At 48.7% G+C, this 24,179-nt stretch overlaps 1 protein-coding gene across 1 annotated transcript in view; it reads right to left on the bottom strand.

Annotated features, from left to right (window-relative positions):
• LOC119099224 (lens fiber major intrinsic protein) overlaps window positions 1-22,583 on the bottom strand; it is a 41,481-nt gene extending 18,898 nt beyond the window's left edge. Inside the window, exons 1-4 of the mRNA XM_037222340.1 lie at window positions 22,506-22,583; window positions 10,108-10,575; window positions 6,787-6,957; window positions 474-554 (exon numbers count right to left, since the gene is read on the bottom strand). Of these exons, the coding sequence (XP_037078235.1) occupies window positions 474-554; window positions 6,787-6,957; window positions 10,108-10,575 (720 nt within the window). The 5' untranslated portion in view covers window positions 22,506-22,583. The remainder of the gene's footprint in view (window positions 1-473; window positions 555-6,786; window positions 6,958-10,107; window positions 10,576-22,505) is intronic.
• Between the last annotated feature and the right edge of the window lie 1,596 nt (window positions 22,584-24,179).

Genomic DNA, 24,179 nt, shown 5'->3' with positions numbered 1-24,179 from the left:
CGCCGCAGCGGCGCCATTTCGGCGCGCATTCGATCGCCGCATAAGCCGTGGCCTAGCCAAGCGTCACTGGGTGCTCAAAATACGTTCTGCTACGACAGGTCTTAAGATTTTGTGCAGGTCCAGCGGATAGTTCAGCATTTTTGTGCAGTCTAGTAGCGACCCCGTCCTGCGGGCCGGTCGCCACGGCAGCCGGGCTCTTTAGCCGTACATTAACATGGAAAGCTACTTAAACCAAACAACCATTGGCACATAACATGATTTGAACGTTACCAGCAAATTGGTTTCAAGGCCCCTGATAGTTAGCGTATGAGGCAGATGTCATACAATTCAGTGTCTCCTAAACCGTCCGACAGTCCAACTAAACACAGCGCACGAATAACGGTACAGAACATGCCTGGAGTGACTTTAAACCAGGAATCAAATTTGCATTGCAGTTCACTGCTGAGTTGGCTGTAAGTTGAATTAGTACCTACCCAGTGATTTGTCCAGGAGTTGTACACCACGGCCAAGCCGAAGATCCTAGAAGGGCAGAGTCCAGCTCCAGTCAACTGAAACTGAGTACCGAAATCAGTTGTGACTTTCAAACACATCCGGCAGTTACATACAACACTTACATTAAGCATACTGCTCTTTTAGCGATTCTACGGCCTAGCATGATCATGAACTCATGAGATTGTTTTCAGGCACAATAGAATTGCAGGATGAATTTGCATTCAAGCATGTCTGTGTAATGCTCGCTGTTCGCTAGAGGATGTTCGCCGAACCAACATGAACCAAAGCCAGCCCAGCCATTCGCAGACCCCACAGGTCGAGTGCTTGCGGATGGATCTTTTAGTCCCCAGGATATAAGAACAGAATACATGGTGGGCACGAAAGTGCTCTGGTGAAGCCTACGTGATATATTATGCGTGCTTACAACTTACGAAACCTAACAAGTGACGTAAAGGAACAAGAATGGAAAGCAAGTGAGCGCATCACCCAAATTTCACGCATCTCTTTGACATCGCTATAATGACGGCCTAAGCACGACATTCTTATAATCCAAGCAACAAGAAAACATAGGTTATAATTACGCAAGGCATTTTGATGTTGGGTGTGTATTGCAGTATGCTCATTTTTGTCGATATTTCTGAGAGCTTACAATAAATAACCAACTCATGTATTGCCAGGAACAGAAGGATTTTCCAGGCGGTACAATACTCTTAAAACTACTTTTCAAAGCAATTGAGATCTAAATGGATTAAAATGTGGTTTTAATGTGGTTATGATGTGATGTGGCATCACTTTGATGTGGTTGATATGCAGAAAGCAAACCAAGTCAACGCTTTCTGAAACCACCCGCAGCTCTTACTGCCGTCCGGATATCACCTGCATACTTCACCTTGCACAAACTGCACACATCACTTCAGAGAAGCCAGGCTTGCTCGCTTGGAATATGTGCATTGAATACCGGTCTTCGAGAACAGAATGTTTCATTACCCAGTCCCAGTCCCCCAGAATGGTTAGTCCTTTGTCCCAAATCCCCGCCCCCCCCCTCACATGGTCAATTCTCTTTTTGAAGTATACTCTTCCCATACCTCATGATACGGTTAATGTTAATACTTGGCGAGAAATAGAATGGCCATGGCTTCTTGGCAGCCTAGCTTCCGCGCCTTTGTCCAAAAATGTGTGGAAGTCGAACCTTTTTCCATCTGGATTGTCGCCTGGAACCACTACCTATACTACGTCACGTATTGGCTTGGCTCTTTTAGTGCTTGCGTAAAACAATGGGTATAAGGCCACAACTTTGGTTAGGCGAACTCAAGCGGTAAATAAACGTCAGGTGAAAGTCTTAGGGAATTTTCACTGTCTTTATAGGAATGAGTTAAGCGATTAACTCGAGCTGGATTTATAGACAATGTACATCTGAGCTAGGCAGATCTCAAATGGAGACGATAGAAATACTTCTATGGAAAACTGTCGCGGTATCACTTCGAAGCAGCTTCCTTATCTACGCACGTTCATGCATGAGATGGTGTATATCCATTTCAGCTATTGTAGTTAACTTTCTGGCGTTTCAGGTGCACTGGTTGTTTGAATTAGAATCGTGAACACTTTGGAAAGGGTGTTAATGACGTCATCATACCCGTCCTCCAACGAGCACAAGATCACGTACAGATGACAATGGACAACAGACGTCACACATAAATAACAGCACGGTGTAGCGGTTCTCGATGATTTTCTATTGCATGTGGTGGTCGAGCTAGCCCGAAATAAAGTGCAATCATAAATTCAAACAGTTCCCAAAAGCCCTCTTATTTAGCTCGCCTGCACTGCGAAGATGAATAACATCAAAACCTTACACCCATCGAGCACTGACCGTATTTGCATTGGAATTGAGTGTGAGCTGCAGCGCTGCGGTGGCCGCAGTTTGGAGCCAGCCCGCGGATATCATTTCATGGCCTTGTGACCTTCAGTCTTGGAGTTCCAATGACGTTGGCGTAGCTGCCATCCATGTTCATTAAACTACCTTTGTGTGACATAAGGTAGACGGTGCTGCTTCAATAATCCATCCGATCGTGGTTCACGTTTTGGCTCCAGCCGGGTTCTGTCATACGAGAGAGGGAAAGAGAGAGAGAGAGAGCGAGAGAGAGGGAGAGAGAGAGAGAGAGAGAGAGAGAGAGAGAGAGAGGGAGAGAGAGAGAGGGGGGGAGAGAGAGAGAGAGAGGAAGAGAGAGAGAGAGCGAGAGAGAGAGAGAGAGAGGGAGAGAGAGAGGGAGAGAGAGAGAGAGAGAGAGAGAGAGAGAGAGAGAGAGAGAGAGAGAGAGAGAGAGAGAGAGAGAGAGAGAGAGAGAGAGAGAGGCGGTTCTTTGTGTGTGAAGGACATTCATAACAATATCCCTACCAAAGCCCAGAGCACTTCGGTCTGTGAGATGGGAAGGGATTAGGTCCTGGCATATTCAGGTCGGTAGTATACATATTCGAAATACAATATCATAAGTCATGACAACAAGCAGGAGCAAAAAACGTTCCGATCGGTAGATGCACCCACGTTACACAGTGCTACGACCAGGGCTGAGCGCGCGTTAGTTTCGTTTGTACCGTGATTCATCCTATGTGATGAAATGCACAAGATTGTACTGCCAATTTACGAGCGGGGGGGGGGGGGGGGTGATTATGTCATCGTCTCATATGATGTCCATATGCTGCCGATGTGATACAATGACAATGGCGTCTGATTCGTTTCTGTGTCAAAGACTGCTTCAAGGTACGTCCAATTATCAAATCGCCAAAATACGAGTACCGTTGTAAAATAGCCCCCGCTGCTACCGAACTGAATAACAGTGAACGGGCAAACTGACGTCATTGTTCAGGGTGTGACGTCATGCGCAGGATCATGCAGCGAGACTGAATCCTTTTCTTGAGGACACTTTGGTATCGTTTGGCAATCCCTTGCAAAAGATAATAACAAAAGGTAGGATTTTTGGCAGATTGCTTCGCATGCCTATGTTTCCTCTATCGTTGGTGCAAATCACCTCGGTTTGGGGGAATATCCTCTAAACCGTTCAAAGATTTATGACGAAAATTTGGTCAGCTTGGATTTCGATACTTTTTACAACAGAACTATACGTTTTTAATTCCCGTCTTGTCAGGTTGCTAATCCATGACGGCGTTCTCAAGGCTCTGTGGGGCGGCAAGGTGGAGAAACAGCGCTCAGCGGCGCAGATTTAGCCCTGTGTCTATCAGAGCTCATCGTTCATTGGTTCTGGACGTGCTAGATAGTTGCATAATGAGCTTAACGATGTGACCTTGCCTATGGTCACTCGAGGTCGAGGTCAGATCAATTCTGACATTTAAGTTGCATGAACGCTTGCACGAGCATCAAATATTAAGGAACGCGTTGACTGAAACGTGGCACGTTGACTCGTCGCACATGGCGAGCAGGCACGTGGTGCAATATCATCCAAAGATAAGACCACGGGTGATCAGGAAGTGGCGGCAGGGAATTTCGCATTACGCCGTGGTACTTGATAGTGACCAGCTTGATTCGCCTCATGTTTATGCTGCGTAGAAAGCAGAGCCATGTTGACTGCAAAACAAAAATAGCCACTGATGAATGAAACCACCTAGCCCGCGGAAGGTGGCAAAACTGGAAAGACTGGTTCGGACTAGAACCATCAGCTCAAGGGATGGCAAATGCCTTATGCTTGTGCGTATCATGTTTGTTAGGAAAGCACACACTAAACCTTGTGATGAACACAAGATCATGCGAAAAGACACTACATTCAATATCGTTCGAGCCAGGCAAACCTGGCATTCTACCTTTTATTCGATGCTGAGAATCGCACGAAAGAAGCATGGCAGCGCCCTGTACGCCACGTCTTGACCACGCAGTTGTGCCCCGAACGAGGTACTCCAACTGAGTTAGTATGCTATAACATTGTGGCCGCGTCCGATTGAAAGGGGCGGAGTGAGTGGTGAGAGCTGCAGAGGTGAGAGGTGCGCCACAACCGGAGCGAACTCAACTCACGCGCCACAGCTTTTCGCGATCCGAGATTGTCGTCCGTCTTTCATGTTGGCCGATCTAATTTGCACGTTGGCAATGCGAACGCGCCTTCGAGTCCGGGCAATCTAACGCGCCAGCTGAGCTCGGCTCCCGGGGGTGGACGCCGCTGGCGCCGGCTGCGCGGCCGCCGAAACGGGCGCGGCAGGTCGGAGGAGTCATCACGCTCCTCTGCACCGGCGCCGGGCGACGACGGGGCGGCGGAGGTGTGCATGACGACGCCGGCGGTGGGGCAGACGGAGACGCATGCGACCGATACCAGGTCCTCTTTGGAATTGAAAAACTAGTGGTAGTACTATGCGGCGCACCTGATCACGCCTTTGGTCGCGATTGGAGTCGATTTAAAGGTTACGTTTCACGGAAAGGAAACCGAGGGCATGTTGCCACGGTTGCTAGCAGCAGAATAGTTATTAGATGGGATGAATCGTATCTGCGCGATTGTGTCCCATAAGAACTAAGTGCTGACTTCTTGAGTTCACCTGCTGCCCGCATCTTAACTTATGCAAGTAATGTATGAGGTGCATAGATAGCTAAGATGGCCTTACGTAGGCTATTATATGATTGGACATCTCTCTGTCATTTTCTGGAAAAAAACCAACATCTCTGCTGGATAATGGTCGAATTGAGATCGCTTCGTCGATATTTTCTCTCTGCGTTCCTTCGGAGACGAAACGAGGAAGACCTGAGGCCTAAATGCAAGGTACCTACTAATGGTCGTTACCGGAGCGAGCCGTTCAGATTACATCTAATTAAAAACACATTTGGGCAATTCTTGCTCCCACATAATTTTCCCTTTCTTTTGGTGCATTCATTTGTATCTCCCTTATCTGTATCTTTCCATAAATTTTCTGCCTCGAAATGTTGCAAAAATATATAAATCTCCAAGCAATAATATGTTTACCTGCTTTAGTCATGTCAACATCAGTTAATGAACCTGCAACTGCGTCCAGTTACAAATGTTTTTTAAGAAGTAAGGCTTGCTTTCCACTCGTATCTATCAATTTGCGATAGTTTTTCGGAGATATAGACTACGTTCAGGGGAATCCGGACGGCTCAACCCAGTACTTAGCGAAACCTTAGGGGGGGGGGGGAGTCTTCCTCCCGCCAGCCATAGTGCTCACGGGAAGGGCATCCGGGACAGGGTCAAGCGCTCCAATTTACTCCTGATTGCGATGACCTGCAGCTGTTGGCAGCAGTCGCGCCAGGGCTCAGGTGATTTCATAGGGTACAACGGAGCCATCCGAGCTGTATGGAACGTTACACTTCCGCCATAAGTTTCTGCCATGAATCGGAAATTTCACGATCAAACGTTGAGATCAGGGCTCATGCAGCAAGCGCTGCTTAGCGTGGGCTCTGGTCCCAGAAATACATCCAAGCAAAAGGTGCAGACTGAATTCTTGTTTAGTTATTACGAGAAATGGATGAAATTCATAGCAACCTCAAATTTTCTGAATTGGACTAACTGGAAAAAATGGCAGGGTGAGACCATATCATAAGGTGGATGGAAAACTAGAAATTCTTCCAATAGCAAGCTTATGTAAAAACACTTTGGCATCACTTACGAAGTTCCCTCACACTAAAATATTCATTCGACTCCCACCCGTAGGTGGTTTTCAAGTACACGATATTTGTTTTTCAAAACTTCTCTCCCTTTGGGAAAGCAGTGATATACATATGCAATGCTAGTGCTTTACTAAACCTGCACAACTACGTCATCGCAATGTAATAATAAAGTCTTGAGGAGAATATATATATATATATATATATATATATATATATATATATATATATATATATATAGATCATAGAAGCATAACCCAGAGCCCCATCGGTGATCACCACAAAACATTTAAATTTTCCTCGACAAGCCCGGTCTGGGCCGCTTACAATGTCCTGCTAGTAATTAACCCGCTAGTGCTCAACAGCTAACTTTGACAAATGGTGCGGGCATACTAACCTACAACCAATGCATTTGATCGCTTCATACGGTTCCGTCGTTCTAATTATTTTGATTGGTATTGGGCTCCTTAGAACTCTGACCCCAAAACTATCTTGTAAAAATAATTGTTCAAATGTATTCTAACAAAACGGTCTTGGCCCACTGCTCTTGATTTTGTTACCTCGACCTCCGTACCTTGATCTGCCACTGTTGATACAATAGCTTTGACTTACTAACCTAGGCCGATGGCGTTGACCTGCTAGGGTTAACACAATGACCCTTGAGACCCCGCCGGCGCACCTACCGCGAAGAGGGCTCCGGCGCCGTAGGCCAGTCCGATGGAGAGAGCCTTGCAGCCGGCATCCTGACGCACCGGATCCAGCGAGGCCAGCGTGGTCAACACCACCAGGAACGTGGCCAGGAACTCGGCGCCGAACGCCTGCGTCAGGGAGACGCCCGGCCGCACGGCCGCCACCTGCCGGCCGGGCAGCACGTGACCTGACGGTGTGGCCAGCTGTGTCGAGTGGGGTGGCGGACAAAAGGACTTCAATATAAACATTGCGTGGCAAGGACACAAAAATCAAAGTTAGTATGCATAATTTTTGCTAATATCAAGCTGGTAGAATGCAATGTTAGTTGTGTCAAAAGCTGGTAATGTAAAGTTCGTTTGGTATGAAAGTTGTATGGTCAAGTGCTTGCTATGAAATATTTTGTCAGGTATATGCGAGCATCCGCAAAAGTGGCATGGAAAGAGATGATACCGATCTGCTCGTGCGCAAATGTTTATCAGGGATAATGTTCGTATGATAATAGTGCGTACGTCAAAGTTCGCATGCGACAATAGCATTCTTAAAGCCAAATATTATGAACGGCCGAGGTTTATGTGATACCAAACGCCCTTTGATGTGAAGCAAATGAGCCCGTGCCAGTCGAAGGCATTGCAAAATAACCGTTGAGTGGAGGATACTGGAGTTAAAGGCTTAAAAGTATGCCTACAGCAGATCAACCATCTCGTTTGTATGCTTGTGATCCCCGACCCCGATGGCGCCTCTGTCGACGTTTCCGCGCGTCGTCGTCTGAGCGAACCACTGAGGCCAGCTCACGGCTGTGGTGGGTTCAGCTGGCTTGTGGAACAAGGTGCGCATCGCTTGACGTCTGGTAGGTACACGACCGCCTTTGTACATGTAAAGTAGCCCAGAGACCGAAAAGCGTGATGCCTGTACCCTCTCTTTTGCACCTACCTGGATTTGGATCTTGTTTGCACCCAACCCAACGTTTTCCGAGGCTATCGTGGGTAAACCATGCGCCGGATAAAGCCGGACATTCCGCAGTCGATCTTTAAGCCTTGATTATCTCTCAGAAGGCGCATTTCAGTGAAATCTGCGACTTGGCGACACACAATAGACAACCTTGCCTGGAGGGCGAACATTTCCCGTTCCGAACACTCATGCGCGTACAATTCCTTATGAGCAGTTGCGCATGTGTGGAGTTTTTACGAAGCATGATGTACTCACTTCATGCATACGACTTTTTTGCATGAAATCATTTTACATGCGTACTTAATATAACGCGAACATTTGCTTGCGAACTTCTGACCACGAACTTTTGCGTATGTACTTCTACCATATGAACTTTACACATCACGTGCAATTGCTTATGAACAATCCTGATCATGCTTTAAGCATGCGTATTTTTTCCTCGAAGTTTTGTCCTCAAACCACCGGGCGGCCAGTGGTACATTCAGGTTCTAGAACACGTGTGAGGTGGAACGTGGCCTGCCGTGGCGGTAGGTGTGGTATCGTTCGAAGCCAAACGCCGCCCATGTCATGTCATCAAAGACCCTGGGATAACTAGCGGACAGAACGGCGCGCTCACTCCAGTGCTCGGCTGCGTCACACGTGTCAGATCACATTGCAGAGATTTCAGCATCATGTTGGTCCCATTCAGCACCTTACTGGCACGACGGCGCGGCGACAGTGCATCGCCAGAGAACACGGCGGCTGCGCATGAATAGCCAGCGGAATTACAAAGCGAACAGCAGCACTCTGCAACAGGAGTGGCGCCGAGCCTCTCTGGCAGTGGCAGTACGGTCGATGGCTATGTGACGGGGAGGCTGTGGAGCCGCGCCGTCACCTGGCCAGCCGCCGGGGTAAGTACTATGGATGTCGGTCATTTGGTGCGGAACAGGGCGGTTTCCGTGAACTGCTGACCTGTGGTACGTGACGAATGAAACGTTTGCAAGACTGAATGTTCGAAAATTTGGTGGGGCGAGGCTGGCGGGGTTAGGGAGAGTACAACAGGTTTAGGCTACTGCGCACTCCATTACGGTATGAACGGCACCAGAACGTACACAATCCACGAGGCCATAAGTGATGACGCCGCACGCCGTTCACTGGTGGTGCAGTGTCGGCTGGGGGACCCGGCCGGCTGAAGTCACCTCGCGGTCAGATAAAGTTGGAGTAACTCGCCGAGACAACGGGCTGGCCGGGCGAAGGTCAAAGGTCAGGCCAGCGCCCGGTCAGGCCACTCCCGAGCAAAGCCAGCCAGCCTTTCGAACAGGTCTTAGCAATGTGCCCTGCCTTCGGAGCCGTCTAACCCGACGACGCCGACATCAAAGCAAGTCGTCTGAAGAAGTTTGTGATCTGACGGAGATGTGCCGGCTTCAAAATGTGGGTAATGCATTCAACCACTAGAAAAATTTGTAGTTTCAGTGTCCCGTGGCGACAGGCTATAGCGGGACGGCGTGGGAAGAGATTAGGCTCCAGCGTATTTTCTGACCATCAAAATGATTGTTTAAATCAATAGTGCATCCTTAAACGCCGAGCTTACCTCAGTGAAATATTGTAAGATGCGCCCCTCCCTCGGCCAAGGTCACGCTAGTGTTGTCCAAAATGTGTTCGTCAATCGGAGCGGCTTCTACCGTAATTCCAGAGCCTGCTTTCACTTCAGATTAACCGTCATGTTGAATGAATAGTTTTCTTTCGTCTGGAATGTCATGGACTTCTCAGAGTCAAGCTGGGGAATGCTGAATTGCTTTTGCAAACTGTCCTTAGCTAACGAATGACACCATGGGCATTCCTTACAAAATGGAAACCACGGTGCCAACTGCATGATGTAAAATGAGATGCATCAAGAGGTTTGTGGGGAGCTCCATTTAGGGCGTGCCAGCATGCACAATATACGTGTCTAAATGCGCATAAAACGAGCGCGTTCTAATGTGGATGTGTAGCAGAGTGCGTTAAGTTTCTTAACAGAACGACACATGTGACATAAGCCCGAAAAATAAAATAGGGCTATCGATGAAGACAGGAAAGGAAAAAGGCAGGGAAACTAAAATAACAGAAATATGAAGAGAGCGAAGGAGAGGAAGTGGGAGAGGGGGAGCAACAGCAATACAGAATGAGAAGGGGAGACAGAAAGGGGAAGCAGAAAGAGACAGAGCCAAGAGAGAGAAATATGGATACATAGACAGACAAGCAGACAGACCAATGAACAATCAAATAAACCAGCAGACAGACAGACTGGCAGACAGACAGACAGACAGACATACAGACGGACAGACAGACAGACAGACCGACAGACAGACAGACAGACAAACAGACGGATCGACAGACCCGTGCGTTACCTGCGCCAGCTGCGGTCCGTCGAGCGGTGTCAGGCCGTACAGAATCAGCGCGCCGGCTAGCGAGCCCAGCAACTGGACGGTGACGTAGGCGGCGGCGCGCAGCGGCGACACCAGTCGGCACACCAGCAGGCCGACCGTCACCGCCGGGTTGGCGTGCGCGCCGCTAACGTTGCCGACGCACTGCACCAGCGACGCTGCCGTCAGCGTGTAGGCGAGCACCAGTCGGGCCGCGCCGGCGTCGCTGGCCGTCGCCTTCCCGCCCGTCTCGCCGACGCTCTCCGCCGCGCCCGCCACGAACACCGCCAGCAGCAGCGAGGCGAGCAACTCCGCCCGCAGTGCCTTCCAGAACTTGGGCGAGCGTACTTCTTCGCGCACGCTGAAGTCTTGCGGCAGCGAGTCCAGGTAGCGCATCATCAGCTCCACTGGACTGAGCGCTGGGCTCTCGTGACTGTCCGTCCCGCCTGCCATCTGTCGGAGACCGACCGAAATGGTGTCAGCAGCCGGCCGTGAGAAATGAAGGCAGCGGGCTGAAGCGTGTGGGTTTCGTCGGCGGCGAGGGAGGCGGAGCGGTTGACGGGATCCTAAAGTTTGAGGCGGAGCAGATGGCTGAATTTCATTAGGGTGCCACAGCGTTGGAAACTGCTGATATATGATCCCATTGCAGAATACGGGGCTGAAAAATATTAACAGATAGTTGATCGATGTATCAGGATCTATTCTGAGAACTTCGCGCATCGATTCCAATGCATACCTTGCGTTTGTCAGTGCATACCAGCCTGCATACCAGCCAATGCATACCAGCCTGATGTAAGATTTATACTGCTACCAAAATTATGCTTTACACAGTCGCGGAATGCCTTACCATATAACACTACCTAATTGCAAAAATATATCAGCGCGAGACGTCTTTGACAGATCAAGAAGCCACAGACAACTGTACTTATAGGTGTGTACATTTTCGATCTACATCACTACCTGCCTTATGTTTCAGCAGAGCAGCCGCCGCTTCCAGCGCTGACGTCACTTGCCGAAGCACAATACATAAACGCCAGTATCACTAGCTTTGCAGGACGAGCTCACTGGGCCCGTTATCACATGAGGTGTCTCAAGCCAGCTCCATCCGGCTGGCTTACACCGCATGTCTGCGTCTCTAGCCCAGCTGGTGGTGGCCAAGGGACCCGTCACTACATGTCTGTGTCTCTAGCCCAGCTGGTGGTGGCCAAGGGACCCGTCACTACATGTCTGTGTCTCTAGCCCAGCTGGTGGTGGCCAAGGGACCCGTCACTACATGTCTGCGTCTCTAGCCCAGCTGGTGGTGGCCAAGGGACCCGTCACTACATGTCTGCGTCTCTAGCCCAGCTGGTGGTGGCCAAGGGACCCGTCACTACATGTCTGTGTCTCTAGCCCAGCTGGTGGTGGCCAAGGGACCCGTCACTACATGTCTGCGTCTCTAGCCCAGCTGTTGGTGGCCAAGGGACCCGCCACTACTTCGAGATATCATCGTTCGGTCGTGCCTTATGAAGCTCCCACCGCCCCTCATTATCGCCAGGGGACGTGGCGTGAATGTTTCTGGTGTGCGTCCTTAAATGAAAGACTATGGATACCTCGATTCGCTTGACTCTTAAAGTTTTTATTGATCGATTGCTAGTGAATTCATTACATTGTCTCATAGTGTCTGTTGTTAACATCCATCATCATCACGCGAAGGTAAGACATATTTAAAAGACAATTTAACCATCAGGGCTACTCGTAAAGCTCGGGCTTCTCTGCAGTCAATCACAACGAGTAAGTTCAGCAACAAGAACTCTGAGCGAAGACTACGCGCCAGTAAATGGTACATGGATATTGCACATTTACAAACGGGGTGAAGTTTCGCAGCGTCAATTGGAGGCGGGCGATTAAGCTCCTGGTAGAGCACCATGGCGTTGTGGAAATGCAGATCACTCGCCGGATTTATGAAATGTATTCTTTTCAAAGACACACGCACACACACACACGCACACACACACACACGCACACACACACACACACACACACACACACACACACACACACACACACACACACACACACACACACACACACACACACACACACACATATATATATATATATATATATATATATATATATATATATATATATGCCGACATTCAAACAACACTGAACACTGAAACGGAGGATGTATATATATATATACATCCTCCGTTTCAGTGTTCAGTGTTGTTTGAATGTCGGCAATGATGCTCCAAGAATGCTGGTGTGATACATCGTAGCAACATGTTTCAGACCTGACTGTACTTGGCATGTAGTGATCAATTAACAGCGTTTCCCTTCACCTAGAGCCAGTTATGAAGCATTAATCTTAAGGTTTCTGTCAAGAAGATCGCCCCGGCATGGGGCGAGGTCTGTGGGATCTGAACGTTAATTTCTGCATGAACCTCAATCTGCATGACGGAAAATGTCTGGAAAAAGATGAAAGTCTGCAATCCACGGGAGCATACCGTCGATTTGGGGCCAAGCATCACGGACGGACTCAAAGTGAGTGTTGAACTCGATTGCGGGGGGTAATGGATTCCATCACTTTGTTCGCCAAGATATCATGATTTATTCAAGAGTTCCTCCTCAAATGCTGCTACTTCTTTACCAGTTATTTGCGATCGTGCTTGCGCCGGTTCAGTACAGTGTTGGAGATTAGATTGCATCTTTCATAAGGCAACAGGCAAATGGCACGGTATATTGAAACTTAATGAACACACGTCGCACCCTATCGATGTATGAGAGTGTTGAACAGAAGTCAGCCTGAAGTTTGATGCCCACTCAAATCTATTATTGATGGGAGGTGTCGACAATTTGAATCAACCTTCTAAGTTTGTCCCTGACTCAGAAGACGATCCCATCCGCCTCAGGTCAGTGATCTAGAATTATAAATAAAAATAATATGAAAAAATGGAAGATACTTTGTTGGAAAAGTTTTGTTATCAGCTGATTTGACTTAGAATATGGTAAAATAAATGCTCAAATTGTGATATTCATCTTGTAAATTTTATCTAGAAGACCTCTATTGAATTTTTCACTCCTTCATTTTGGGAGTGATGAGATTTAGTCGTCAAGTTTCTTCGGGTGAAAGAAATACCTGGAGCAAAATTATCTACCAGGCCTTGCTGGTGTTTGCACCAGGCCCTGCTTTCGTGGTGTGGTGGTGAGACAAAACAATTGGGGATGCGTGAAAACCTTGCATTTGGCACACTGCCGCCGATTGTGATGCATTTTGTAAACAAACCAAACTTGATGCGTGCAAGCGGCTGGAGTCGCTGTGGGGTCTTGGGTTTGAAGGTACCTGGCGCCCTTGCTCTGTGCATACATAGACATGATTCAGATTTATGCGAGGCAGGACATAGCCATAGGTGTCCAGGTTCTGTGGAGCCTTGTTTATGCTTGGTGGTTTCAAGTGGGCTCGATTTTGTATGACATCTGAAGACCTCAGAAAGGGAAATATGGGCTTGGCATGTGCGATTAGACAATGCCATGCAGGAGTGAAAAAATCACATAAAATATGGGGAAAAGGAATGAAAAATTCCTCCTCATACGGTGTTGCTTTACATCCAAAGTCGGCAATGCTAGGACACTGCCTCAGGTTGAACTGGAGACCGGACTTGGCGACAGAAGGGGCACTACCTCCACAGTGTTCATCTAACACTTACACATGCTTCAACTGAAAAGGTGTCTTAGTTTTGCCCATCGTTCGATGTCACCATCATCTATATCCCGTCTGGGCATGCCTGGCAGACTGAAAGTAAACAGGCCATCAATACCCAGCCAGCAGCGCAACAAGTCTATATTACGCCTAATTAGATTACTCTTTGCAGCGGCTGCAGGACCACACGGTACTCAGGCCCATTTGGGGCCGCGACATTAGCGCTACGGCAAAAACTTCTACCGACAGGAGTGCTGCGGCAAAAACTTCTACACCGACAGGAGTGCTGCGGCAAAAACTTCTACAACGGCAGGAGTGCTGCGGCAAAAACTTCTACACCGACAGGAGTGCTGCGGTAAAAACTTCTACACCGACAGGAGTGCTACGGAAAAATTCTACTGACAGGGGTGCTACGACATCAGCTACAGACGACTTGTTTTTTCTGATAAGATTTATATAAGGCATGAGTGCTATGAAGCAAAATTTGTGCTTCAAAAACTTATACAGTACTGCCTAACCGCCTAAGGTGTGCACAACATAGTTCATCCGATAGGTTTTCATTCAGCCCGCACGCCAAACAGGACTGCCAAGGATCTTACATGCCGCAATCTACAACACGGCTGCCCCATGCCAGGCTAACCTTCTTTAGCCAGCTGTCAGCTGACGTTTCTATGACGGCCTGGCCAAACAATGCATTCGTCGTGCATCTCGTACCCTGTGCCGCTGGGTTATGGTGGCCTGGCCAAACAATGCGTCCGTCGTGCATCTCGTACCTTGTGCCGCTGGATTATGGTGGCCTGGCCAAACAATGCGTCCGTCGTGCATCTCGTACCTTGTGCCGCTGGATTATGGTGGCCTGGCCAAAAAATGCGTCCGTCGTGCATCTCGTACCTTGTGCCGCTGGATTACGATAATGAATGGAGACGGCAAGCCGCAGCTACTTTTGGCTACATTAAGGATGTCAGTGAGCATGTGTCCCTGTGTGGGGCCTAGCGCCGTGACTGCACTGTGCCCCCACCCACCCAGTTGCGGTTCATTCAAGCCAATGTTTGCACCGACTCGGCAAAAATCAATGGCTCGGCGGTTCGCGCCGGACTAATTGCCTCAATATTGGCTGCACACGTGACCATCGGTCGATGCTGCCAAACTGAGGGAGCAGACGCACACTGGGAACGTTCCAGGGGAGTTCAGCTGAGCCAAAGCGCAGCAGGCAGGCAACATTTGATTTGGCCAGATGGCCCTTCAGCACCAATGTTTAATAGGGTGCCGAGAGCTGAACATGACATTTTAAGATAGCTTTCGCTGCCAGGCCTGTGTTTCAATGTTGCTTAAATTAGTTTTATACACATTTAGAACAAATTTATTCTAACAAATGTATTACTTAAAGAAAGTGGTCATTATTCCATCACCTGTTGAGCTGATTGACACAATCTGGCGTTTCGTAGCCGTGAACTGCGTGCAGGTGTTTATCGAACTGAATAATCAGGATGCAATGAGTATATCATAAGACTCAAACGTCTGAACAAATCACTAACAAATCACACAAAAAATCACAGGATGGGTTCTTGCGGCATCATAAGATATTTATATCATCTGTGGCCACTGAGCAATGTGGGAAATATGTTCACGGATGAATTGACCGTCGCTGGTAAAAAGGCCTTCGAGGTACCTTAATCACAAACACGTATGCTCATCAGTGATGTTCAGTAATCAATGAGTTAGGGTTTGGCTTCGGATGCTTCATGCAACTCAAAACTTTTACTAACCTTTTGCTTCGTTTTAGAATGGCGCATGCACAAGCGCAAGCCCACACTCACTAAGACCGGTGCATTATCATATTTATGGATTTCAAGAATGATTCGTGAACTTGCTACGCGATGTCGCAAAATATTCCCACCCCGTGCTGTTGTTGAGCACTACAGCATCGTTTAACCAGCACCTCCCGGTGTGCTGAAGGTCATTAACTCAACATAATAACTTTGAACTTATAATGCCGAAAAACCAGGAGCTGAAGTCCCTTTCTTCTTTTGTCAAGCCTTATGACGCTGACCTGTCTATGGTTGGAGCCTTGTAACTGATAGATGAGCGAAGATTGGAAGAAGAGTTGCAGGAAGATTCAGAAGAGATGGTTGCCCATCTGCCAGCCTACAAGTCTTCAGCAGCGAACAAGTGAGTGCCATTGGGGCACAAGGTCATCTGTCTCTATTTACTCTCAAGTGCATTGCCCTACATCGATGGATTTGTCCTATAGCTTTTGTAAATGTGTTTTTTAGTCTTTATATATCGGTATACCTATTGGCCCCCACTTGCTTGGCGTTTGTGAATGTTCCCGTTGTCCCTGTAAAGAAACGACCCCAAATGCACTAGTAGCCTCTCGCATTACCCTGACGCCAAGTTCTAAATGTTCTGGCTAAAAAAGCCGCAAGGATCTTAGGATTTCCTGCAACCATCTGGGGTTTAAAAGTAACAAGGCCTCAGAGCCTGCAGTCTGGATGAAAACATCGGATGCTAGGATCCCATCAGTAAAGGCTCGCAAGGCTGTTTATGCCTCTGCATCCGTCCATCTATGGTTTCCTTTTTTAGTATGTATTGATGGGCGTTTTCAGTTGCTTTGACTATGTGCCACACAGAGTCAGTTTTACTGCACAGGTAGCCGTTTTGGGTGACATGATGTAAATTCATAAATTCCATATTTGTCGTGTGTAGGATACAGGGCATGTGAGACTCCCAGAATCCCGTCTTTAACCAACGTAAGAGCCTTGTGATGTTCATTCGCAAACGTCAAACCACAAAGGCCACACACATGATTACAGCAGCAGTATTTTTCCTGTTCATGTCAGTAAATGAGCTGGAACAGCTGACACATTTCCAAGCCAATGATACTTTACTGAGAACGGGTTCGCGCTGACCGCTGTCGCTGATTACTGTTCCGAGATCCGCTGACAGTGTCTCCAGAATAAAAAGGAGTTCGGTAAAAGTAATGCAACGCTAATTTTGAGCTTCTCAGCTTCTCATGCTCACAGCCACATTACTCTTGCTGAATATTTTGATGCTAAATGCAGGATCGCTGGCACCGGTCAGCGCTAATCTGTATCCGTGTATACTTTATGCGGCCTAGAAAGCTAAATAATGGCATCCAATGAGATGGTCTTAGCTTGACTTTACTTAACCTGTCACTGACCTCGAATGAGCATGTGACCTTTTGCTTAAAAGCGGTTATCTAGGTTCAGGGGGCACTTTTAAGACCAATCTGGCACTTGACCTTGTTTGACCTTATTTGACCCGAAGGTCATGGCCTAGGAACTTGAAACTTTGACCTAAGTGAGTTAACGTACAGGTCAGTGCACTCTGTAAATTTGTTGCCTCTGGCTTTCTTAGTTCCCGAGATCTCAGTGGGTCAAATTGACCCCCCACCCCCACCCGAACGAAGGGTATCTAGCCGGCCACCCGGGCGCGTGTTAATTTGACGAAATCCGGTCGGTGGTACCTGGATACAAGATAACGCACGAATATAGTGTTATAAGTGCACTGTGAGCCAATCTAGCCCCACCTGAAACAACAACCGCTCGGTTGCTTGTTATGCCGCTCTGAAAAACAAACACACCAACTTCCGAAACAGTTTTAATCTCATGTCTTCTCGACCAGCTGCTTTACCCAAGTCAAAGTTTGGAATGAAACGTATCATACCCAGCGTTTCAGAAGACCGAAGGAAACGTAATGAGATAAGTTTCCTGTTTCAGAACTTTCACAAACTTGTTGCGAAATGTATGCGTAACCGGTGGGATCAGCACTCGGCACGTCTGATATTGTACTTGGCTGGGAGTGACGGTCAGGATTATTTCGGAATGTGGACGCAGAAGGTGACTGCCAGCACGTGTCCCCGTCAACCGCGGACATGGTCAGGCAGTGCGCATCCGGACCATGATACTGCACTGGCGATACTGGACACTGACGATACTGGACACTGACGGCACTGGATATTGACGATACAGATACTAGGCAATGACGATACTGGACACTGACGATACTGGAAACGGACGGCACTGGACACTGACAGTAGTGGACACTGACGGTGCTACACACTGACGGTACTGGACACTGACAGTACTGGACTCTGACGATACTGGATACTGACGGTACCGCACACTGACGATACTGGACACTGACGGTATTGGAGGCAGACGATACTGGACACTGACGATGCAGATACTTGACACTAACGATACTGGACACGGACGATACAGATACTTGACACTGACGATGCTGGACACTGACGATGCTGGAAACGGACGGTGCTGGAGACTGGACACTGACGGTGCTACACACGGTACACAGTACTGGACACTGACGGTACTGGACACTGACGGTACTGGACACTGACAGTACTGAACACTGACGGTACTGGACACTGACGATACCGGACACTGATAATACATATACTGGACGCAGATGGCACCAATGCCGGACACTGGCGATGCAGATACCGGACGCTAACGATACAGATACCGGACGCTGACGATACAGATACTGGACAGGCACCGTGCCGCTGCATTGACGGCGCCGCCTCGCGCGTCAGTAAGCCAACACTGCCCCGTTTACCAGCCACGTCTCTGGAGGTGGCAGGGAGCGCCAGCACCGGCCTGGCCGCACCCTTGGGCCGCACGAGGAGGTCGTACATCACATCTAGCCGAGGCCGGCGGCCTCGTTAAGTGGGCACGCCGCAGACCGGAAGTGGTCCGGCCCGGCCGAGGCCGCGCGCCCAGGCACCGACAATAGGCCGTAGTCGCCCGCCTGGCTCGGCACAATGCGTGCCGAGATCGCCAGACAAAAATATTGGACTGTGCTGGGGTATTGAGAATATGGGCAGGGTCGACACAGAAAGTTGGAGAGTTTTTGCACAATGCAGCGGCGGTAAGAGCGTCCTGCGGTTCCAACTCGCAGCACCGCCACCGACGGGCCCCATCCAGCGTGAATGGCGACGCACGTCTCTCAACTCCAGGGCAGTCGCGAAGAGAAGGTTTGCAGGTTTGGAATGGTTTCAGGTGCGCTTTACTGGGTTGCGATGAGTGATTTCGTGATGACTTCATGACTTTTTGCAGGACATCGTCGTGAGGCCAAGCGCGTCCTGACTCTGTATGCTTAGGTCGGGCAGCCTGCTCGCTTAGGCCGGGCAGCTTAGCTGTATGCTTTTTCCAAACGCATTGCGCGTGCCACACTACCTTGCTCAACGCCTGTAACGGCGATTTGGCTCGATGGGCTAGGGAGTTCAAACGGTATTCGTGAGTGATGTTAGAACTAGTGCCAGCCTCCCTGCTGACGTTTGACGATATCCGGCTGATGCGCTGAGACGCAGTGCTCGAAGCAGTATCGCGCATGGCCCACGACCCATGACATCGCAGGAGCAAACGAGCAAGTACCTTGATAAAATGGTTGCGTAAATCTAAACATCACTCATCAAGGAGCGATCATCTGTCGAAGGCAATGCATTATTAAACCAAGCTCCATTTCCATATTCGGGGAGTCTTTGTTGCGTTTTGCTTTCAGCGTTCTTGCTTGCGCTTTCTTGGCCAAATGATGCAAAAAATGTAATATGCGAGCTGATCATCGACGATCAGATTCGGGCGTATTAGTCACCTGATGGTCAGCTGTCTGCCTTTGCAGAGGAAGAAGCAGAAGGTACAAACAAAGACAAGAGAACGCTTTTATTTTTTGTTATTCGCAGTATTCGATTAACGTCACAAAACAGGTCAGTTCCGTGCACCTTAAGGTCAACGTGGTAATGAAACGAAGACCATGTTATAAAGTACTGTGACGATTTCAGGATTTAATTTATTTGAACTACCAAAAACCTAAACAGTCGTCCGTGCACTACTATACAACGTACAGCTTTGCAACATAATACCTCATGCATTTTCTCTCCTCGATATCACAGTGATATTACTAAATGGAAAGCTAGAGAACAATTAGAAAGTTCTCCGCTGACGGCAGCTAACGCAACAGGATATCTTGGGCTTATTGGCCTTTTAACGCTACTCAGTCTGAGGGTGTTCAATTCAGCATAACAAACCGTGCCAGCAGAACCACAAAAGTTTCCAAGGTTCCGTCAAGAACTGACATCGCTAACTGATAAAATGATGCTGTGGTTAGCAGGCGTCAAGCTGTCCGCAGGCTGGGCTAGCTTCACACCAACCATGCAGCAATCGACCTAAGGGTGCCGACTCGGCCGGACCATGACAATCTTCTACAAGCTTGGACATATCTCGGTAAGCATTTGCACGTGACATGGCAATCTTTTACAAGCTTGGACATATCTCGGTAAGCGTTTACACGCGTCCAGTCCAGTTGGTAGCAGCGCATAGAAGCATCAGCATTTGTAAGGTAAACACAGACGAGCATCAAGCTGACTGGAACATCCTGAAGGGTATGGGCACCGGTGGGATCGGAGAAGGAACGACAATTCTCGCAGTTCGAAAACTGCGCAGGAGACTTGATTTCCGCCCGACTTTTTTCCATGCAGCACGACAAGGTTATTTTGTATTGCCCTAAACATGGATGCTGCGGTATTGTTTGCCCACATCTCCCGCGCTTCTATCCGCCTCCAACTGGAACAATGGGTGTGTGTCCTTAAGATCATTGTACTAGTATGATTGCCTCACCACATTTAACCAAGCCATCAGTTGTACCACAAAAGGCGAATCGTGGAGGAAACAATGAATTGCGGAAGTGCTCAAGATATAAAGTACAATGGCATGCAAAGCTAGAGACAGCAACAAAAAATCGTGGGCTTTTAGCAAGCACATCCGAAATTTCCAAAATATCTTTCACTACGCCTACTGAATCTGCTACCTGTGGTCTATGTCATCGTATATATTGTACAAAGGGCAGCTTGCTTCACGAATATTGGGTATATAATTATCGTAAGGAGGTCATCTTAATTCACGTTAATACTGCCATTCTTTACGCTGTATGCTTCTAAGAACGCGCTTCGTCGCATAGCGAGATATCTCTGTTCGCACATATCTTAAGTCTTTGCTTTTCGCAATATAGCCAACAGAGGCCGACTAACGCATTATAGTTTATGCGCTAAATCGATGCCAGCGACATGGCTGCGCCGCTGCAAAAAGGTACATCGGCATTGACGGCGGTCGTTTCAAAAAAATAAACAGGGGCACGTCCTCGCGTATCTGGCTATAGAACGACTGCAGATTGAGGATGAAGTGACTGCAGGCTGCAGGCAGAGCGACGATAAACGAGAGCGACCCCCGCGACTGCAAAGGCAATATTAGCGCTCAGGGGCCATGGCGCAACCGGGGTTCAAAGCCGAGCCCCTACATGGGAGCCGAAGGCATTAACCACTCGGCCATTCCCCCCCCCCCCTTGATGGCAGCCCAGTGACGTACCACCGCTTATTTGTTATTGACCACCGTGTCCAAACATGACAGAATTAATTCGAGGCATGTCCCGAAGTGTTTCGGGCAGAAGGCAGCACCAGCAAGTGTGTTCTTACGCTTGGTGAAGACAGATTTAAAGCCTTGCTCTACCTGCATTCATCTTATGTTCCCGTAGTGAGCTTAAGCATTTGCTATTTAATCCAGCATGCCTCATAGAAGGAAGGATGTGATAAATTTGATGACAACAGTGGAATAGCCCTGCCCCTCCCAATCTCCGTTATCGTATTGGACTACAGCATGCGTTATGCCATATCACGTGGCCGAGAGAATGTATGAACGACGCGGAAGGTTCGACCATACCAATGGGATGGCTCGATGTTTCCAAATAAGTCCATATAACCTTATTTACGAACGCCTTCTTCAAAGTCGTTCCACTATTTGCAGACCTGCCCACACGTACAGGAACACTGCTTTAGCTTTCAACGAATAGGATGTGAAACCTACTTTAATTTCCGCACAGTTAACAGAGGCCATAGCAGAAATGCAATTACCCGGAGGCGTCCAGCCCGTGCCTTTTCCTGGTATGGCAGAAGCCACCAACACAAATGTCGGACTGTATCGAGTTTAAAAATGACGACCAGTAATTCGACTTCGCTGCTAATTATGCGCTCTTATGCATTCACAGGAACACATATACTGCAAGGTACCCAGATAGGTGTTCAAGATATTCGGTGGTAGCGTGCCTCTTAAGTATTCAAGGAGCATTATGAATGACGTCACACGATGGCTAAATTCGTTCAGCCGCTTTAGTCGCTGCGCCATTCTGCTCGACGTGGGCTGATCACAACTTTGTTGACATCGTTTATCCCATGCCCTGCAGACACGAGACCATCAGGAGCAATTGCCACAACCGCTGTTGACTTCCCACCCGTAACCAAAAACACCCTTTGCCCCCATAGGAGCACCCATGGGTCATCAACACCAATGGATGACTGACTGCGTGCCACGCCAGTGAAGGAGACTCCAGATAGGTATTCCAAGACGAGAACGTAAGTTTTGCAGGCCGCATGAGACGTACTTTGTTTCGATGGATCATCCCTGGTCACCTCTGGTCGGCCGCGTTTCCGTAAGTTGGTGTATGGCAGACCTGAAGTCCTTTTACATATTGTGATGGGGAGCGCTTGCAGCAAAACGACGCGTATAACTTTGGTCATTGAAAGAAGTCGACGCCGACCAAACGCCTCACAAGCACATTCCCGCTCCACAAGGGCTCCTGCAGTTTGTCAGCATCCTTCAGAGTCGCCACTCACCGTTCAGGTCCCGATAACGCGTGCTGTCCGGCCGCCGGCCGCAGATTACCGTCGACGCTGCCGACGCTACGGCCGCCGACCGCGGAGCTGCCGTCGACGCTGCCGACGCTGCGGCCGCCGTCCGCAGACTACCGTCGGCGGCGACCGAAGTCCGTCGGTAGGCGGGCGGCCGGCGCGTCGAGTGGTCAGCGGGCCGCGTCGACTCCGACGCAGGCCGCGTCGGTGCCGATGCAGGCGGCGGCAGGCGGACTCGTGGGCCGCCAGTGTCGTAACCGTCGATGCCAGGCCGACTGTGGACGTGCGTCGCAGGCGGCGGCGTGGCGTCCGCACGGAAGCCTGAGACGGCGGTTTGTTACGGCGCTCGGTAGGCGCGCCGCGGGGAATAACGCGCTGCGGTGTGTAGCTGGTCTGCTATGCCGGTATGCGGGTCGACACCGGGCACCATGCATTGAAGCAAAATGTCTTCGACTCTGCGATTGATTGCAAGTGATTTAGAGTCACCTTTTCTTTGTTGTTGCATTCAAAAGCCCAAGCTGGCAAAGTAAAGTGAAGATCACACGCCTGTTCGAATAGATGTCGCACTTCTCTTGCTACAAGGAAAGTTGTCGTTGGCTTCATGAAAAGCCTAAGCAAATAAGGTGATGTGAAGATCGCACATCCGTCCTGGTAGATGCGCCATTTCTCCTGTTGCAGGCGGAGTTGTCTTTGCTGGCTTCATTAAAACTCCAAGCTAGCAAAGCGAAGTAGAGATCACATATCTCTAAGGGAGAAGATGCGCCACTTCTCGTGCAGCAGGCAGATTTGTTTTAGACGTGGGTGGGCTGGCCGTTCTCTGCCACGCGTCTAGCATACCTGCTAAGACAATGGGCTTTCTGTGTTCGTTTCTTGAGCTTATGACTGTGCAACAGCGCAACTATACAGGCAAGCAGAAATGCGACGATGAGCATGGTTTTGCTCTATGCCGCTTCCTGAAATACAGCACCGTAGCTCGCTGTCACTTTCAATTCTTATTGCATTTTCTGCAGCAACAACGATAAGCTAGTGCGCGCTGACGTATGATTTGAACAAATTATTTTATTTAGTGCAACACCAAAATGATTCAATGCAGCGACATAGGTAAGCTGAGTTACATAACTGGTACTGCAATCCCCCTCACACCATCTAAGCGCGTGACAGAAGCTTTCACCAACTGGAAATGAGGCCGTTGACGTCTAACTGAAATATGATTGAGCCGTTAACAGCTGGCATCGGATTTGAAACTTGTTTACAGCTGAGTCGGGTAACTTTAAGCCGCATGTTAATGTGAGATTGTACATATTGCACACTTCCATGCCGTAAAACCGAACAATGAAACTAAGCAATATGGTCATTCACGGTTGGAACACGGAGATAATCAAGGCAGCTCAGTGCTAGGTAACGCGCTCTGGGCTATTTCATACAGGGCAATGTGCACCAAATGCGGCAGGTGAATAAAATTATATATTTAGAACAGGAAATAATTTCCTTTAACATTGCACCCCATCTAAGACAGAAGCCAACATGTAATTTTTCAATAGTTATAAAATATGTATGCAATATCGGCCCCTTGAGATTCAAAAAGGTAGCGGCAGGAGTTACCTGTGGTGTTTTCGTCGAGTGGCGGAGACCTGGAGGCATTGATAAAGAAATGGGAGC

This window comes from Pollicipes pollicipes, unplaced genomic scaffold (genome assembly GCF_011947565.3).
Source record: "Pollicipes pollicipes isolate AB1234 unplaced genomic scaffold, Ppol_2.1 Scaffold_4740;HRSCAF=5597_pilon_pilon_pilon, whole genome shotgun sequence".
Lineage (NCBI taxonomy): Eukaryota > Metazoa > Arthropoda > Thecostraca > Pollicipedomorpha > Pollicipedidae > Pollicipes > Pollicipes pollicipes.
The sequence above is the reverse complement of the archived record's forward strand: the minus strand, read 5'-3'. Positions and strand labels throughout refer to the sequence as shown.